The 18,463-nt window shown below is 48.5% G+C and overlaps 1 protein-coding gene across 9 annotated transcripts in view; it reads left to right on the top strand.

Moving 5' to 3' along the window:
- The first annotated feature begins 1,288 nt into the window (after positions 1-1,288).
- ZNF532 (zinc finger protein 532) overlaps positions 1,289-18,463 on the top strand; it is a 39,028-nt gene continuing 21,853 nt past the window's right edge. For 2 of the 9 annotated variants that reach the window (XM_064141794.1, XM_064141787.1), the window contains exons 1-3: positions 2,294-3,001; positions 4,028-4,170; positions 12,304-14,663. In XM_064141794.1, coding sequence (XP_063997864.1) covers positions 4,122-4,170; positions 12,304-14,663 — 2,409 coding nt within the window. In that variant the 5' untranslated portion in view covers positions 2,294-3,001; positions 4,028-4,121. Of the gene's footprint in view, positions 2,098-2,293; positions 3,840-3,913; positions 4,205-4,675; positions 4,785-12,303; positions 14,664-18,463 lie in introns of those variants that run through there. The other 7 variants (XM_064141788.1, XM_064141790.1, XM_064141795.1 and 4 more) reach the window with 7 other exon arrangements.

Raw genomic sequence — 18,463 nt, 5'->3', positions numbered from 1 at the left:
CAGATACTGATAGCAAAGAGGCAGATGCCACCCCCTTTACATCATTGTGCCAACCGACCACAGGAACACAGTGCAAGAAAGGAGGCTGTACTTTTATTTTATCAGATCGGTTTACTGGTTAAATAGGTGTTAGAAATATCATGATCTAACTCTACAAGGTGCTTGCAGGATGGTCCCTTGTGCAAGCTGAATTCCATGGCCCTACTTGAGCAGCAGAGACCAGTGCCGAACACAAACGTGTTTCTGTTTTCTATAAGTGCCCGAATGAATTCACTGTACTCAAACTCTGTGAAGCTATCTGACTCAACGACTGCCACCCATGCCAAGGAAGCACTTTGCTGCTGGTTAACTGCAACAAGTTGAACTTTGTCCCCGAAGAAGTCCACAGGCTGGCATGTGAGCAGTCAGGGCCTGAGCCTGCCATATCAGTCCCACCAGCACAGCTCCCAGCAGGGTGTCCTCCTCCAGAGGACAACGCAGTGGCCTTTGTGACTGCTGCCTCACCGGTGGGTTTGTAACATCATAACTTCAACCAGGATATACAGTTAGTGCTTATACAGCCTACAGCAAAGAGGCTTAGAACATAAACTTCAGTGTTACATATCGAAAGACGTTAACAGGATCCAGCGAAGGCAGTCAGCTGTGGAAGTTCACGCCCCAGAAATAATGCTGCACACTTGTAAGATATGCTGTCCCGTGGCAGAAAAGGAGCAGAGTTCCTCTCAAAACTTGTGCCACTGACACCGGGATGCTTTGTAACAAATGGCTAGTACCAAATGCAGCTGGCCAGGAGAGGTAGCAGCCCAAACCACCGGACTGTCTCCAGGAAGGATGTGATCATTTTGAGTTCACGGAATCACAGACTGGTGGGGATTGGAAGGGACCTCTGGAGATCATCCAGTCCAACCCTCCTGCTGCAGCAGGGTCACCCAGACCAGGCTGCCCAAGATCACAGTGTCCAGGTGGTTTTAGAATCTCTCCAGAAGAGAGTCCACATCCTCTTTGGGCAGCCTGGCCCAGTGCTTCTGGCACCCTTACAGGAGTTTTTCCTGATGCTCAGACAGGACCTCCTGGGTCCCAGTTTTTGCCTGGACACCACTGAGAGGCATCTAGCCCCACACTCTCGACCCCCGTCCCTTAGATATTGCTTTTTGTTCTGTGTGGAGATTCACTATGTGTTGCTGTGTGCTGGGATGGTTCACGTCCCTGAGGTGCTTGGTGAGAAGCCCCTGCCAAGGTTTGGCAGCCACACCTGCCCCAGCAGGCAGCGCAGCACCTGGACCCCCCAGCTCCCAGAGCAGCCTACTCGCCACGCCGCGCTGCTGCAGCAGGAACGAGGCTGCGGCTGAGCACACACTGTCAGTTCTGCTCCCCTTTGTTGACCGAGAACCGAAACATGAGCGGCGGAGCCGCCGCGACCCGCCAGAGAGTGACACCTCCTCGGCCCCACAGGTCTGCCCGCAGCACGCTAGGGCTCAAGTCCCGGCACACAGCGAGCCCTGCTGCGCGCAGGGCACGGGACTCCCTTCCGCGGCCGGAGCGAGCAGGGCGGCCCGACCCAGGCCACTGCAGCCTGGCGCCCCGAGATGCGGGGCCTCCCGCGGGGCCGGCGGCGTCGGTGCGGGCCTACCGTCCCTGCCGCGGGGGAGAGCCGGGGAGGGAGCGGCACCGGTGCTGCCGTCCCCAGGCGCCCGCGGCGCCGCTCGCTTCCGTTCGCGGCGGGATTCCCTGGCTCGGCAAGCCCCGGCGGTTGCGCAGGGCACCCGCCACACTCGCCGGGCTGCGGGAGGCCGCGACCCGGACTGCCCCAGCGTCTGCCCGCTGAGCGCTCGGAGGCAGCGGCAGCCCTCCCCGCCCCCGGCACACTCCAGGGAGCCGTTTCACACGGAATCACACGGGAGCGTCTCCCCCATCTGTGCAAGCCGAGGCACCCCCACCCCCGCCTTCTCCTCAGTCCCGGCAGAGCCTCCTTGCCATTATGTTCCACCATCCTTAGCCAGGCCGCTCTGCAGGCGGCCGAGGCAGCGCGGACCTTAGCCATGGCCGCCTGAGGCCGCCGGCCGGAGCAGCCGCGGCCGGGCCGCAGGCCCGCAGCAGGTGTGTTTGCATGGGGGTGCGGAGGTTGCATGCGGTGGGGGTCGCCTTCCAGCTGCCGGGCTCGGCTCCGGCCCTCGCCTCGTCTGCGCGCAGGCCCCGCCGCGGGCAGGCTGCGGCGGAGCGGCCTGCCGGGCCTGCTCAGCTCGGCGCGGGTCGGGCCGCTCCGGGGCCGGAGCGCTGCTCGGGCGACTGCCGGAGCCCCGCGGCCACCCGAGCACGGCGGCTGCAGGGCCGGCGGCTTCGAGACGGCCCGGCGCGGGGCGGGGGGGGGCATCGCTCGGCCGTGGCCATTCCACCGCCTTCCCCCGTTCGGCCGCTCTCTCTGCAGCCGGAGGGGCCGCGGCCTCCCCTCCCCGAGCGTCCCCCGCACATAACGGGGACAATTCTTCCCGCCCGGGGCTCGGCAGGGCCCGTTCCGGTAGGGCCGACCCCAGGCCGGGGAGCGACCGGCCCTGCGCGGGGGGGCACGGGGGCCGCGCTGAAGGGAGGGGGCCAGGGTCCGCCAGCGCGGTGCCCGGGGCCACGGCGGCCCGCAGAGGCGGGAGCAGCCCACCCTGGCTGCGGGGCTGAGGGAGGGCCGGCTGCAGCCGCCTGCACGGAGAAGACGGACTGAGCAGCGGAAGAACATGGTCGCTTTCCCCAGAATGGGGTGGGGATGAGGGATGTGGAGAAAGTGCCAGAGCTCAGCTCTCTCCGCAGGGGAAGGGGGGGTGAAGGGTTGTGCCCGAGACCTCTGCTAACAGTTACAGGTGCAGCCCGGAGAGCAGAGGGGCTGGCTGGTGTAGCCTGTCGTGGCAGCTGGCTCGCAGGAAAGCCTTGCTGAAGAGCCATCGCACGGCAGACCCTGGAGAGGATGGGGCTTGGCGCGTAGGCGGAGGTAGTTACTGGTTTGGCCAGTGCAAGGGTGAGTAGCCAACACAGGAACGGGGAGAAAAATGTCTCGATTCGGGGTGCCTGGCAGCCACGCAGGAGAAAGGCCCTGGGTGGCAGAGGAAGAAGGGGGAGCGGGCCAGGAGCAGAAGTGCCAGGGGCAAAGGTGGGCACGGAGCCCTGCCCTGGAGGGACTCTGGCACCGCGGGGAGCTGTGGCCCTGATGAGACGTGGCCCCAGAAAAGGATGTGGGAGCGAGCAGACGGCTGCAGGCAGCAGCCATCTTTGCATGGTGGGAGCAGGCAGGCTGCACAGACCGCGTCCTGGCCTCCCCCGCAGCCCTGGGTGTGGGAAGGCGGAGGGGGGAGGCCAGGCGTGGGTCTGCGGCTTGCTGCTTTCCACTGCCTTCAGGACAGTTGAATAGCCAAATAAAAAGGAAAGATAAGATCATCTCAGCAGCCAGCTCTGCTGCGAGGAGGGGGCAAAGCAAGGGGCTTGCAGGCATCTCGCTGCTGCGGAAATGGCTTCTGGAGGGGAGGGAGGTGCGCGTCTGGCAATCTTTGGGGCAGCGCCGTGCGGAAGGGAAAATGCCGCCTGGGCGGCCCCACATGCAGCGAGGAGTGGGGAGGGCGGCCGGGAGGAGACCCTACTTGGCCACCCCATGGCCGTGGGCATGAGGGAGCCGATGAGAAGCTGCTGAGCAGCCAGCCCTTGTGCTGGGGGGGCTGCCCTGGGTTAGCAGCCCGGCTCCCAGTGCTGTGGCCGAGCCTGCCTGGTGCTGCAAGAGATCCTGTGAGGATTTTTATTGCGGGCTCTTTGTTAGCTACAGACAGGCACGCACACACTCACAGCTCTCAGCCAGGTTGTGGGAGGTAAGTGGGGGAGGAGAGGAAGGGAGCGTGTGGGGCGGCACTGGGGAGCAAGGGGGCTGCGTGGGCCGGGGCGAAGGGAGCAGGGGCACAGGGCTGCTGCCGGCCCCACCACCACAGAAAAAAGAGCCCTTGCGATTTTCAGGCACTTGTTGGCAACTCAGCGAGGGTTGCCATAGCTTTTTATGTAGGGTGACCAGAACCGGCTGGAACTGGTTTGAGGCAGATCAGCTCTGAACACAATGCAGTCACTGAGCTACTACAGTGGGATAGCTTCCTCCCTTCATGGCAGCCAAAAGCAGAGGAGCTTGCAGAAAGATACCATCCCAAAACAGTATGTGAATGCACACTTTAGACACACAGCACTGGTATGTGGCTAATATAGTCATAAAGGATTCTGTGTATGAATGTACATATTTGCAGTAACTGAGATTACTTTGGCTTTTCATGCCTTTTTATGCTTAAGGAGTGGGCAAGAGCTGAGATTTATGACCCTTGTTAAAATATTTTTGCTTTGCAAGGGTGGGACACTGGTTATGCAGTCTATTTTAAAACTGAACTGAATAAAACGGATTGAGTGATTTGTAATTGTAGCTATGCTTGTGACTGAAGAATGCTGCTTTGCATGCTGTTTTATTTACAGGGTACTGTCTTGTGTTTTTCTTAGGAGACGCTGGCGGGGGGGGGGGCTGATGTGCCTTTCCGTAAGGCCAAAAGGAAACAATGTTGTTGCAGAATTGTGTATAAAAGCATTGCAGAGATGCTGTAAGGCATACCCGATTTCCTTTTTTTCTATTTTTCTCTTTTTTCTTCTTTTTTTTTTTTTTTCCTCCTTGTAGGCCTATTGACTGGGGCTGCCTTTAACCCTTTCATATTTGCAGAAGTAATGCATCTGTGGCACTAACTGAGCATTGGCTAAAAAATCTTTCAGAGGTCAAGGTTCACAAGGTGAGATGTGGTGGCTTGGGTGTGAGTGTAACAATAGCGTGAGAGTACATGTATGTGAGAAGTGAATCTGGCTTCTGAGTGCACAGTTGGCACATTAGCAAGGAGACAATTGTTTAAGTGTTGCTAAAGAAATGCTATTAGCGTCCTCCAGCTTTAATAGGATTAAAGCTATTATTTGTAAAGACTTACTGACACCTTGGCTAAATGCAGTATTTTCAACCAAATGTCTTCTGTCGAGAGAAAGCATTTTCTCCACAGTGCAGTGATCTGGAATAGGCCTCTGAGTGACAGTCATCAATTGCGGACCGCATGGCAGCAAAAGGTTCTGTGTTGCTACAGCATTACACACTCAGAATTTGCTGCCTGTTTTTTAAAGGTTGCTTGTTTGGCCATGTCTGAGTAACCCGAGATCCTGATTTCTGAGGGAGGTCTGGAGTGTTAGATGCGTGCTTACTATATAGCCTCCACGAAAGAAGCGGGGAGAATAAATAGTATGGATGGCATTTCTTAATCTGCTGCAAGCCAGGGAGGATTTCGTAGCAGCCAAGTGGACAGACATGTTTCAGAGGTTTGAGGGAGCTTTGCTGGGTCATTAGTGGCACGAATTATAATAATGTGCAGTGATGCAGTAAGAATAGGAAGCCGGATGGGCAGTGCATCAACTCCTGAGGGATGACTACTTTTAACTCAAAGCAGTGGATAAAGGATCAGTTTTTTTTCCCTCTCTTATCTGAAAGATAAATGTGTGTTTAGATTGGGGCTGTCATTTGTATCTTCCATTGAAAGCTGAAGGATTCAGAGAGAGGGAGAAGAAAGAGGGAATGAATATAAGCAAAGGGAAGAACAAAGGCTGTTAGAGCTTACACATTGGAACACTAAACATTTTGCCTGAGGGATCTTTTGCCAGAACTGCTACTTCCTATAACAGGAAATCAGCAGCTCTAGAATCTTAACCATTATGATTTGTAAAAACCCTGACCCGTCCTGGCAGTGCTTTGGCAATCTGCAGTCAAGACATGTACGGAGGCAAAACGCTGCAAACGCTCTGTTCTGGTGTGAGATGAGGGGGCTTTTCCTCTGTGCTCAGCAAACAAAACAGTCTAAAAAGCATGGAGAGGTTGTGGATATTGGGCAAGTTGTGTGGTGGCTGATGATAGGCAGGGTGCCTGCACCAGAGTGACAGTGCAAGGGAACCTTCTTATTTCTGCCTGCACTAGATTATGTAAGGGGTATAGATATTAATTGTGGAAAAGTGAAAATAGAAAGCTAGTGTTTAGCCTGAAATGATGGGGTTTGTGGCTTCTAACGCAGTTACAATGTGTGGTTTCTCAGATTTGATAGGGCAGTAAATAGCTTGTGTGGTGGAGCAAAGTGCTGGATAGATCACTGCTGGTTTCTGCTCAGATTTCTCATCGTTTGGATGCAGAGGTTTTATATTTGACTGTAGACATCCGTCACAAAACTGTTCTTGTGAACATGAATTCTTGTTGCACGATAGGGGTACTATCTATTGCTGCTGCTGCACGTTTTCCAACTGTCAGCTAAAATTCCTGTTACATCAGAGCACCTTTTAGGTTTAATATTTTTATACCAGAATAGTAAGCAGTTTTAAAACTGTAGGTTCCTGAATTGTCACAAAATTCACTGTATCTGTTGTGTTTGGATTTTTTGAACGTGATGTGCACTGTGAATTCTTGTCTTTTGTCAGAGGAGGTTTTGAGTTTGCAGGGATTTTTGTAGCCTGTAAGATGAGACACCTGAATAGCTTCTGGAGTCTGCAGTGTTGCTGCTGAGTTTAATTCTGTTAGTCTAATACTATTGGTAAAAGCACTTCAGCAGGAGGTTTGGGCTCTGCACGTAGGCCAGCTTGCCAGTAGAAACTGCTGCTTAGTGCCAGGGAGTTGGTCCTCGGCATCAGCAGTCGTGATCTCACTTTGCACTAACACTTCTCTCAGCCCTTTGATCTTGAGAATAAGGGTAATGACTTACCAAGTTCCAAGCCTCTTTTGAATCGATTAGCTAACTTGGGTTTTCTTAGGAGTACAGCTGTGTGTTAAAATAGAAATCTGTCTAGAGATTGCTGGGAATTTGTGTTGGAAAACCCCAACCTTGACCCTCACATTTTGGGGCCTGTCTGCTGTTGGCGTTGCAGACAGGCCCTGCCTGGCTGGCAGTCTGCATCTGCTTCATGCAGGTTTTGAGGAAGAAGTGCCATCCACTGAAAGAAAGAAGCGCACTGAAGGAGGTAGGCAGGAAACAAGTGCTGTTAGAATGTGATTCCAGTTAGCATTGAGTGAGAATCTCAGCACTCTCTGCATTGCTGTTGTACATCCTGATTGTTCATGTCCCAGCCCAGTTTACATAGAGAAGTGCAAAATTAAGCCATTTTTGTAATGCTTTTTAAGTAGAGCACAAAGAATGGTAATGAGGATTTACTTCAAGAATTAATCTCTGGTTTAGGAGAAATTTAAGAAGGTGCTAGGCCCAAAATCTTAACTGTATCTCTTGATAAATACAGGTTGTTTTCATTTGGCCAGCTGCAGACAGATGGTCTGTTCAGTTCCATATGGTTGCAGGAGAGGGGATGCCGTGCTCATGTGTTGGCATATTCCTGTGCCTTGTGCCAGCTGAAGACTGATCGTGGTCAACTTTGAACCAGTTGCATGTGGTCCCTTTCATAGCCTCAGCTATTCCAAAATTGTGAAATGTCTGCTGAGAACACTTTTGGGCTAGTAAAGAATAAATGTTGAAATCTCTGTGAAAATGCTAGCATCAAAGCTATGGCATGGAGCAATAACAAGAAGCTAACATTTTTAGTTCTTGGAATACTGGGCTAAGACTTCTTCTCAAAGGTTCTTTGCTAGATTGCCTGTGTAACACTGAAATAGCAGGTTGCTCGGTCTAGATCCTAACTAAGCCACCCCACGCTTCACAGAGATGTTTCCTTGAGGACTGTTGTGACCTTACTTGTGCTATGGATGGCAAACAAAAGCCTTGTTCCTAGACATCAAAATGCTGCCTAGCTTGAAGGCTGTGTTTGTGGAAGCAAGTGTCGGTTCTGCCAGTGCCAAGCCATGGGGCTGCAAACGGGTGCGGAGGAACTGGGATTTGTGAACGAGTTAGGGGCCACCGACTGTGGTTACAGTGGCCTCTTGCATATCTGACTTGCCTGCTGAGCACTGCAAACCACACCAAGCTGTGATTTGAGCTGTGGCTTTTGCTTCCTGAGGAAGGTCTGGTGGTTGAATTAGCATACTGCTTTTGTTTTTCTGTCAGATAGTTAGCCGGCAAAGTAAAGGCTTCAAGATGCTAGCTGCAGTTACTAATGCACATTGAGTAACTCATGACCTGCCCCCCCCCCCCGTCTCTGTGGTAGGCTGGCGTTTGCCCAACGTTAGGGTGTTTGTCATTCTGATTGAATCACTTCAGACTTCTCTAGCTGATGGAATTCCTTGGCTTAACAGTGCAGAAGCTTAATGAGTAGACTTTTATGCTAGTTAAGCTGGTGTTGCTCCCAGTGTAGGCATTGTGTTTCAAAATGAGCATGACAATGTTAAGGGATCATTACATGTGTTTGGAAGTGGAGTAATTGTTTCAGGTGATAGGAAATTTTATTCTGGAATAGCATGTCTGACTAGGAATTTCCATCAGTCTAACCATAACAGAATGGTTGTTACGTATCACAGGATCAGAGGATGTCAGGGGTCGGAAGGGACCTAAAGAGCTCATTCAGTCCAACCTCTCTGCCAGAGCAGGACGATACAGTCTAGCTCAGGGCACACAGGAACATAGCCATACAGGCCTTGAAAGTATCCAGAGAAGGAGACTCTGCAGCCTCTCTGGGGAGCCTGTGCCAGTACTCTGGGACCCTTACAGTCAAGAAGTAAACCCTCGAGATGGAACCTCCTGTGCTGCAGCTTCCATCCATTGCTCCTTGTCCTATCCCAGGGAGCAGTGAGCAGAGCCTGTCCCCCCAATCCTGAGCCCCAGCCCTCATATATTGATAAATGTTTATTAAATCCCTTCTCAGTCTTCTGTTCTCCAGACTAAACAGCCTCAGGTCCCTCAGCCTCTCCTCATCAGGCAGTGTTCCAGTCCCCTCATCATCCTCATAGCCCTCCTCTGGAGCCTCTCCAGCAGATCCCTGTCCCTCTTAAACTGGGGAGCCTGAAACTGAAAGCAGTACTCAAGGTGAGGTCTCACCAGGGCAGAGTAGAGGGGGAGGAGAACCTCACAGATGTGTCCTTCCAGAACTTATGCATTACTGTATGGTAGGCACTGAAAAGTGGCATCTCAGTGCTCTTATTTCACAGTTCTGAAAGGAACACTGAATTTCTTTGAAGAATATAGGAAAGAAATGTCTCTGCCCTAGAAAGTGAGCAGTCCATAACTGTATCTATTACAAATGGAGGTTGAAACTGTAGGAAGAGTTTAAGGGAGGTAAAGGAATGCAGTCATGGGAACACAAATTGTGGGTAAATGAAAATTAGAGTTGGGATTTTCCTATTTCCGTATATAATAAACAGACTTGCTGCTGAGGGAGGCTTGAGTTGAGCAGCTGTTTGACACAAGTATGGAGTTAGGTGTTTGGAGTACAGACAGTTAAGTGGGATTTGAAGGCAGAGGGTTGGAATTTGCATATATGCTAGAGAAGATGAGTCTGGTACAGACAGTGAAAGCAGTTGCACAGAGTCGCCAGACTTGTGGCTGAGCAGCAAAGATTTGGGTGACCAGGAAGGTACATGACAAGAAGGAAAAATTGGTCAGTTCTTTAAAGGTTGGTAATGAAATGAAAGAATAAAAATAGAACAAGTTAAGACCATGCTTGTAATCCAGAAACAATGCAAAGTTGGAAGTCTTCACATCTAGGCTTCTTTCCCAGGGAAGGAAGAATGTACAAAGTCAAGCACTTTGAATGCCCCAAACCATCATGGTTTGTCCTCCTGAACACAACTCACTCCTCACATTTCAGTAAGATGCCAATGAACATGCAGGAGTGGGCATTGTCACTGGAAAGGCTCATGGCAGTCACGAGTAAGTGTTCAGAGTCTGCTACTTCACACCCAGCAATACCTTCCCAGAAGTCCTGTCACCTGCTGTTGAAGAAGCAGACCCCGAAGCATCATTGCACCTCACTGCTCCATGGCTCTCTGAGCTGTGTAATTCCTACTGGCCATATCTGGGGTTTCCCCCTTTTTAGCTACTTCTATCAGTGAAAAATCAATAAGCAACACAATGCTTGAGGTTTTTAAAGAACCTGATTAATAACAATGATCTCTGGAGGTCCCTTCCAACCCTTAACACTCTGTGACTAGTCTCAGTAATTCAAGCGCCCTAAAGGTTGCAAATATAGCAATAATAGCAAAAGGCTTTTCCTGGCACTCTGGGAAACAGCAGCAGCCAGCCAGGCGAGTTAGCCAGAAATGGAACTAGTCCATGGAAAGGAAAAGGAGTGTTCCAAAGGGAGACTGTCACCTGAAAATGAAATAAGACTCTAGACCGATTCAGTAAATCTAAGAACTGACTATACAAGCACCCACAGAGCTAGGGGTGTTTAATTTGCTGTATCATCTCTCCATTGTTCTTCATAATACATACTTCAAGTTAACATTCCACTGGGTTTTGTCTCTAGTGTTTAGAAACTTTGAGTTTCTAAAACAGTTCTGTTTTGGACAAAGATGTGGAGGAGGTGAGGGTTTTGCAGGTTGTTGCTCTAGTCTTTGTTTAGTCTGAGGACTGTGATTACAAACCTTCAGTTCTGAAGGTCATATTAATGATAGCCCTCCGATACTGCATTTTACACCTTTCTGTGTATCTTTGGATACAGAGGGCTTTGCTCTGGACATTTTAAAAGCTCTCAAAGAAATTGCAGTTCCTGGAAGATCAGGATTTCCTAGGGAACCAGGAAATTGCCTCATTTCCTGTTCTGAAGTATTTGCAAGCATCACAATGTCCCAGAGAAGGAACAGCCTAACAGCTTGTCTGGCAGCCAAGGTGTCAGCTGCTTCTGATCTTGGATGAAAAGCAGAGTTTTATCCTTAAGGGAAGGAGTTACTGAAAGGTTTTTGGAGGAAAAGAAGAGAGGAATGTGGCTTCAGAATTCTGGCACTTGTGGTGGAAAGCACTTCTATATTGAGTCTTCAGGTGGTGTACTAGAATAGTGAGGAAGAGATGAGTAAAGGTCCAGCTTACAACTTTGCTTAATTGCTTATCAAGGCTGGCTGTGCCTTTTGACCCTTTTTGTTTAACAGATTGCTTTGAAAGTTTGAGCAATAGGAAAGATTCCTCCTAAGGGTAGTAGTGATTCTGGTCCCTCATGGAGGAAATAACATTCTCTTCTCATGCTCTAATAGAGCAGAGGGGTTGTTCTTCTGCATATGTTCAGAAGGCAGCTGCAGCTTTATGCAGAGTGCTGTCTGTGGCTGCATCTCTGATGGGAGCTCTGCAGACCTCTGCATTCTTCAGGGATGCTGTCCCCTTTCGGAACGAAGCACAGTTCATTGGTGAAGGACAGATGCATCTCCTCTGCTGCACGGCTTTATGCTCAAACACACTGGGATGACATACTGTGTCAGTGGCCCTTACTTCTTTAGTCGCTAGTGCAGAGTGTGTAGTTAGAGGAAGTTCTATAGCAGCAGACTTTCTAGTTCTTTCTGAATGTGTATAGTCATTGCAAAAGGACACCTATGAACTGACATACAGTTGGAGTGCAAGCTGTAGCTCAAATTATGAATTTGAGGTGGTAATGCTCACTTGAAACCTGTGTAAAAAACTATCAGTAAAGGCTTTGTGTAGCTTTGCATGGATTTGGTATGTTTTGGCAATCCTTTCCAGCTAATTATCACAGGAACTTTCTTTGTAACTGTGGCATTACTGTGTATGTATTTTTTTATTTATTAGACAGCTGCCTGTGTAATTGTGGCCCTTCTTGAAATCCTTTAGGCAGAGGTGTCAAACCATACCAGGATGGGAGGCTGAGGTCCAGGGCTGCAGTACCATGCCTAAGTATGATGGCCTTGCTTTAGTATAGGAAGGCATCTGCTCCCACGTGTGCCGAACTACACGCGTTAGCTTCCACTAGTACTGCGAGACAGTCGAACTGCACCAGTTATGTGTCTGGTGTCTGTTCTTAAATCTTCTGCTCATTTTATCCCAGTGACTATTTTGAAATGCACAGGAGCTAGAAACATGCCCTTGATTAAATGAATTCTAAAATTGTATAACTGAAAAAAATCCCCACACACCAAAACCAGAATTAAGCAGCATTATGAAACAGTCTTGTGACTAGAATGAAAGGATTAGGTTCCAGGCTGTGAAGCTGATGGAGGACTGCAGCTCTTTGTGTAATGCTGTGGCCCTGCATTTGCACTGGGACACTGTTGTGTGGTTTAAGTTCTGAAAACACTCCTTTGGAAGTGGCGTAACGCTCTTCTGCATGGCTTGTGTTAACATGTGTTTTGGGTAAGACTACTCATAGAGCTTCAGACCCTGAGGTGATGACTTTCTGTTTATTTCACAGAGTTGCTCACAATCAAATACATGACCATGGGGGATATGAAGACTCCAGATTTTGACGACCTTCTTGCAGCCTTCGACATACCAGACATGGTTGACCCAAAAGCAGCTATTGAATCTGGACACGATGACCACGAGAGCCACATAAAGCAAAACGCTCACCCAGATGAAGATTCTCACGCCCCGACATCGTCTGACGTCGGCGTGAGCGTCATCGTGAAAAACGTGCGTACTATTGATTCTTCAGAAGGAGTGGACAAGGATGGCCACCACTCCACAGGCAATGGCTTGCATAATGGCTTTCTAACATCCTCGGCTCTTGATAGTTACAGTAAAGATGAGGGGAAGTCGCTTAAAGATGACAGGTCAGCTTCTGACACTGCACTGAAGGATTCAGCTTTCAACCAGTTTAGCCCAATATCAAGTGCCGAAGAATTCGATGATGATGAAAAAATTGAGGTGGATGACCCCCCGGATAAAGAGGAGATGCGTACAAATTTCAGAGCAAATGTCTTGGCGGGATCTGTATCTCAGCAGGAATATGACAAACTAAAGGCACTTGGAAGGGAGAACTTGATTAAATCTGGAATCCCAGTTTCAAGTAATATAGATAAAAATAAAGCTGGTAAAAGAGAAACAGAGACAAACTCTGTGAATTTAAGTGTCTATGAGCCTTTTAAAGCTCGGAAAATGGAGGACAAATTGCTAAAAGATAGTTCTGAGAAGCTTCTTGAAAACAGGGTGCTTGATGGAAAACTGAGTACTGAAAAGAGTGAAACAAATCTCACCAGTGTTTCACAGTCCAAAGCCAAGTCATCAGCAAAGCTTTCTTCATGTATCGCTGCGATTGCGGCACTCAGCGCTAAAAAGGCAGCTACAGATACCAGTAAAGATTTACAGTCTCATTCAGGAGAATCTTCTCCATTACCGAAGGACATGAGTGAGAGTCCCAGAGCTGCTGAAAAATCACCTGAGTCTCAGAGTCTAATTGATGGTGCTAAAAAGCCTTCTATCAAACCACCTGATAGTCCCAGAAGTGTATCAAGTGAAAACAGTAGCAAAGGGTCTCCATCTTCTCCTGCAGGATCAACACCAGCAATTCCAAAGGTTCGCATAAAAACCATCAAGACATCTTCTGGGGAGATCAAGAGAACTGTTACCAGAGTGTTGCCAGAAGTTGATTTGGACTCTGCTAAAAAGCCAGAGCAGACTGCTTCTATGGTAACTTCCATGACCTCTCTCTTGTCCTCACCAACCTCTGCTGCTGTTCTTTCCTCTCCTCCTAGAGCTCCTCTCCAGTCCACGGTTGTCACCAATGCAGTTGCGTCAGCAGAGCTTGCACCAAAGCAAGTCACTATCAAACCTGTGGCTACTGCCTTTCTGCCTGTGTCTGCAGTTAAAACAGCAGGGTCCCAAGTCATCAATTTGAAGCTCGCTAACAACACTACAGTGAAGGCCACCGTAATATCTGCTGCCTCAGTGCAGAGTGCCAGTAGCGCCATTATAAAGGCTGCCAACGCTATACAGCAGCAGACCGTTGTGGTGCCAGCGTCCAGCCTTGCCAGCGCTAAACTTGTGCCAAAGACAGTCCATCTTGCCAACCTTAATCTCCTGCCTCAAGGTGCTCAAACCACCTCTGAACTCCGTCAAGTGCTAACAAAACCTCAGCAACAAATAAAGCAGGCAATAATTTCTGCAGCAGCCTCACAGCCTTCTAAGAAAGTGTCTCGGGTCCAGGTGGTGTCATCTCTACAAAGCTCAGTAGTGGAAGCATTCAATAAGGTGCTGAGCAGCGTCAATCCTGTGCCAGTTTACATCCCAAACCTCAGTCCCCCTGCCAACGCCGGAATCACGTTACCGACGCGAGGGTACAAGTGTCTGGAGTGCGGCGACTCCTTTGCCCTGGAGAAGAGCCTGACCCAGCATTACGACCGCAGGAGCGTGCGCATCGAAGTGACCTGTAATCACTGCACAAAGAACTTGGTCTTCTACAACAAGTGCAGCCTCCTTTCCCATGCTCGTGGGCACAAGGAAAAGGGGGTTGTAATGCAGTGTTCGCACCTAATCTTAAAGCCAGTCCCAGCAGATCAAATGATAGCATCTCCCTCAAGCAATACTGCAGCCTCCATGCTCCAGAGCCCCACAGGAGCTGGCACACACACAGTAACAAAGATGCAGCCTGGCATAACTGGGGCAGTCATATCGGCCCCAGCCAGCACACCCGTCATCCCAGCCATGCCTCTAGATGAAGATCCCTCCAAACTCTGTAGACATAGTCTAAAGTGTCTGGAGTGCAATGAAGTTTTCCAAGATGAGACATCTCTTGCAACTCATTTCCAGCAGGCTGCAGACACAAGTGGACAAGTAGAGTATCATGTGTTTAAGTTCCAATGTTTCATCTCTAAGCCTAGGGGACTTTGGATGTAGTTTTACTCTCATTTAGCTCTTAATTATCAGACCTTCCCTGATTAAAAGTACAACCGAAACCCACAAGCAGTTACCTAATGAATGTCAACATTTAAAGAATAGTTTTTTGAAGTACTGCAGGCCCTGAGTCTGAAATTGACAGTCTGTGTTTTTGCTGGCATTTAGCATTGGCTTTCTTACAGTTGAACGTCCTACTGCTGACAATAATGGCCTTTACTAAGAATTTTTCGTTACTCTTTCTGTGCTTTGGAATTCGAGTATCCTGTGGAATCCACTTAATTGGCACCCTCGTTAGCAGCCCCCCTACCAATCTGATAGTCTGAAGTGATTGGCTTTCCATTTGTCTCCGATTTTAACTGAGCATTGCTCTCCTCCTCAGGGACAGGCAGGCATAAGTGGCACACTGATGCTTTTGGAAGGACACGCATGCTCTTCCCTTCACAGCAGTGAACAGTGGTGCTCACTAGCATGTGTTTCTTGCTGTGTGACCATTCTGATGTTGCTTTTCCTTTCCTCTTACCATTGCTAAGTTAAACTAACCAACCATTTAAAAATTCTCTACTAATATATGTGGCCTCATCTGAGAGACACAGCATTCAGTAAGAGTTAACATTCATCAGTGTGCGATGTACTGGATAGTCCTGTAGGAGTTACAGATGGTAACTAAAGGCTCTAGTTGGGGCGTGCCAATTAAAGGAGATTCTGGCATGTTTCAGAGCATTCAGTTGAGCCTGGCATTGCAGCTTCTTGCAGTGTGGGAAGCTGAAAACCTGCAAACCTGATAAGACTGATAGGATAGGAGTGCCTCGGGAGCATTCCCAGGAATTGCACAGCAATGCACAGGTTAAAGGCTAGGAAAAAATCCACTGGACACAGAGGTGCAGACAGGTTCCTGTCAGTATCCACTTACTAACTGAAACCTTGTTCTGGGGCTGTGAAGCAGTTACACTGCACTTGCCACTGCAGATAGTGATGTAAAGAGATTTGAGTGTGGAAATAGTCTTGGCTGTATGGATTATCAGGCTCTGCCTCAGCTCCAACTTTCCTAACTGGTTAGTGGACTTGAGCTGAAGCTGCCTGGACCTGTAGTGCAGTGCCCTGTGAGCGAGCTTCTGTTTGTGCCTGCTGCTTCTGGTGAGTGTCTTCCAGCTTTTCTCTGAAGTTAGCAAAATGTCCATCCTTCGGTCTTGCTGCAATTTTGAACAGGGTGTAGTGGCTGACCATGAGTGTATCCTGCACCTGCTCTGGAGTCACTTAATAAGCAGAAATTGGGTTTTAGCTAATTGCTTTGCTGATGCTTGTTGGTGTTAGAGTTCTCTTCATCCTGTAGAGTTGTAGCTGCACTACAGTGCCCAGCATAGAAAGCATTTAGCTGAACAGCTGCTGCAGGGAGAGCAATAGATCTTGCTTTCTTGATAAGTTATCTTTGTGCTTTTTCTGTCCCAGGCATTGCTGCTGGAGAAAGCCTCTGTACAGGCACGTATTAATAAATATTTTGATACTTCTTTATTAGATGTTACTCCTTGAAAAGCTTGGACGAGCAGTACTCTGACTTCTGTGCTCAGCACTGGCTTTTTGTGGTAAAGCTCCCATTAATTAGAGAAGAGCAATACAGGAAAGTTAGTTGAAATTGACATTTTAGCTTCAGGAGGAAGGAGGAAACAAAAACAAACACATAGATTCCACAAACGAAAAACAGGATAAAAGTTCCTATTTACAGCTTAGTATTCTTTATAGTGCCCACCTAATTACTCTTGAAATTGAAGTTGCTTACTAGTTTGTGTTTTCAGTGGGTCTAACTAGTGTTACTTGTCGTCTTAAACTCCTGATACAAAGGTAGGATATTTCTTTTAAAACATATCAAAGCAGCCCTAACAATTGAGAGATGTTCTCTATAAAGTTGTTACATCCTGTAACATTTTGTTTCCATTAACATTCCTGTTAAAGGGAGTGGGAGCACCCACTGACGGGTGTCTGGCTGAATCTATCCTCACCTGCTTATTCGGGGAAAAAAGAGGTAGCAAGCCTGAGATAAATAATGTTTTCCTGATTTGCAGGCAGAAGTGTGTAGCTGCTGTGGAAACTACATAACTCCTTTCCCTTGGTACTTGTGTATCTTGATTTTTCCACCTTCATCATTTTTCCTTCTAACCTTTTGTTTTCCTGAAAAGATTTAGCTTTAAAAACAGGCAGGTGATGACTTTTACTGTGGTGTGAGTTGGAATGAGAGAATTGGAAACTGTGCCACCTTCAGCCCAAAATCAAACTCCGAGCAAACCTGCTGGATTTCAGAATTTCACAATAGATTCCTCTTGTTCTCCTGTCCTTGGTTACAATTAAACATTTTACTGTGCCCATCGAAATGGCAAGCCAGTGGCCTCAACAGGCAGCGTTCCTGGCCTCTCTGTCAGTCTGAGTAACCAGTGGTGCAGGTCAGTCTTGCAGGCTTGCTGCAACATCAAGGCAAGAGGCTCAACTGGGTTGGAAAGTCGAATGGCTCTGCTGCAGCACAGCATCTCACTGCCCTTCTGTGGTGCTGCTGAGGAGAAGTTTTGGGAGGGCTGCAACCCCCTGTGTTTCTGTTGCTGGAGTCAGAGACTCCATTCTGCTGCTTTGTGAAGTAATCAAATAATGCTCCAGATTCTGCCTATTAATGGCAGAGAGATTCTAGAAGATACTACTGAAGCCAGATAAATGCAACAAACATGTTTCAAGTAGAGCTGTAGTTAGTTTAGTCAGGATTTTGCCTTCAAGCTTCAGCTGAGGAACAAAGTTAACGCCCTAGACCAGGCCTGTTCAGTTTGAAGGGCAGGAGCATGTTTGGTCAGCTGTGGACAAGTACCTGGCAGTCCAAAGTCAATAGAATGCATGTGTCTGATGACTCTGTCTGGGTTCGGGCTGTAATTGGGGTGATGGTTGAGTATCTCGCAGAGAGCTGCCCTCCAGCAGAGCCCTCCGCAGGGGCTGTGCAGTGTCCCTGCAAGCCACTCATCTTTCAGGCTGGCAGCAGTGCTGGTGCTGAACCTGAGTTCAAGCAATGATGATTTTTCTTTGCCTAACTTTCTCTGTCTCAGTGTTTGGCACTTTGCTATCTTGCTGTCTTAACACCTGAGAACTATGTTTGGACAGCAGCTGTGTTCAAACAGATCAGGCCACCACGTCCACAAAGCAAACAGAAGAAGAGAACCATACGAGATGAACTTCTTGCTTCTGTGTTAAGACCATGAGATGCTTCAAGTTAATATTTCCACTTAAAATTACTGGCTTTAAAGAATGAATCAAAGTATTTGCATGCACCCTTGAAAAAACATGTAGATTAAAGGGTTTGGGGAAAAGATTAAACAGCATACAGAGTGTAATACAAAACTAGACTTGTTCTTAGAATAGCTGAAATACTGTAAAAATGCTGAGGCAACTAAGAAGTTTCTTCAGCTTTTGATATTAAACAGTGCTCCATTAGAGAAAAAACAACCAACTTCCTTTTTTTTGCAGTGACTGTAAAGGCTTTTTCCTACCATCTTCAGATTTATTGTCTGTCTGTTGATTAAATGGGATTAGGGGCTTGCTTTACTGGCATAGTGCTGATGTTAGTAAGTCAGACTCCTGTAAAAGCTGTTTGCAACGCTGCACTCTTCTACAGTGGTAGCTTTGATTCTGCTCTTACATGATATGGATCTTTCTGTTTTTTAAAGGAGGGTGTGTGTGTGTGTGTGTGTGTGTGTGTGTGAAGCACCTGG

This window comes from Pogoniulus pusillus, unplaced genomic scaffold (assembly GCF_015220805.1).
Source record: "Pogoniulus pusillus isolate bPogPus1 unplaced genomic scaffold, bPogPus1.pri scaffold_72_arrow_ctg1, whole genome shotgun sequence".
NCBI lineage: Eukaryota > Metazoa > Chordata > Aves > Piciformes > Lybiidae > Pogoniulus > Pogoniulus pusillus.
The sequence above is the reverse complement of the archived record's forward strand: the minus strand, read 5'-3'. Positions and strand labels throughout refer to the sequence as shown.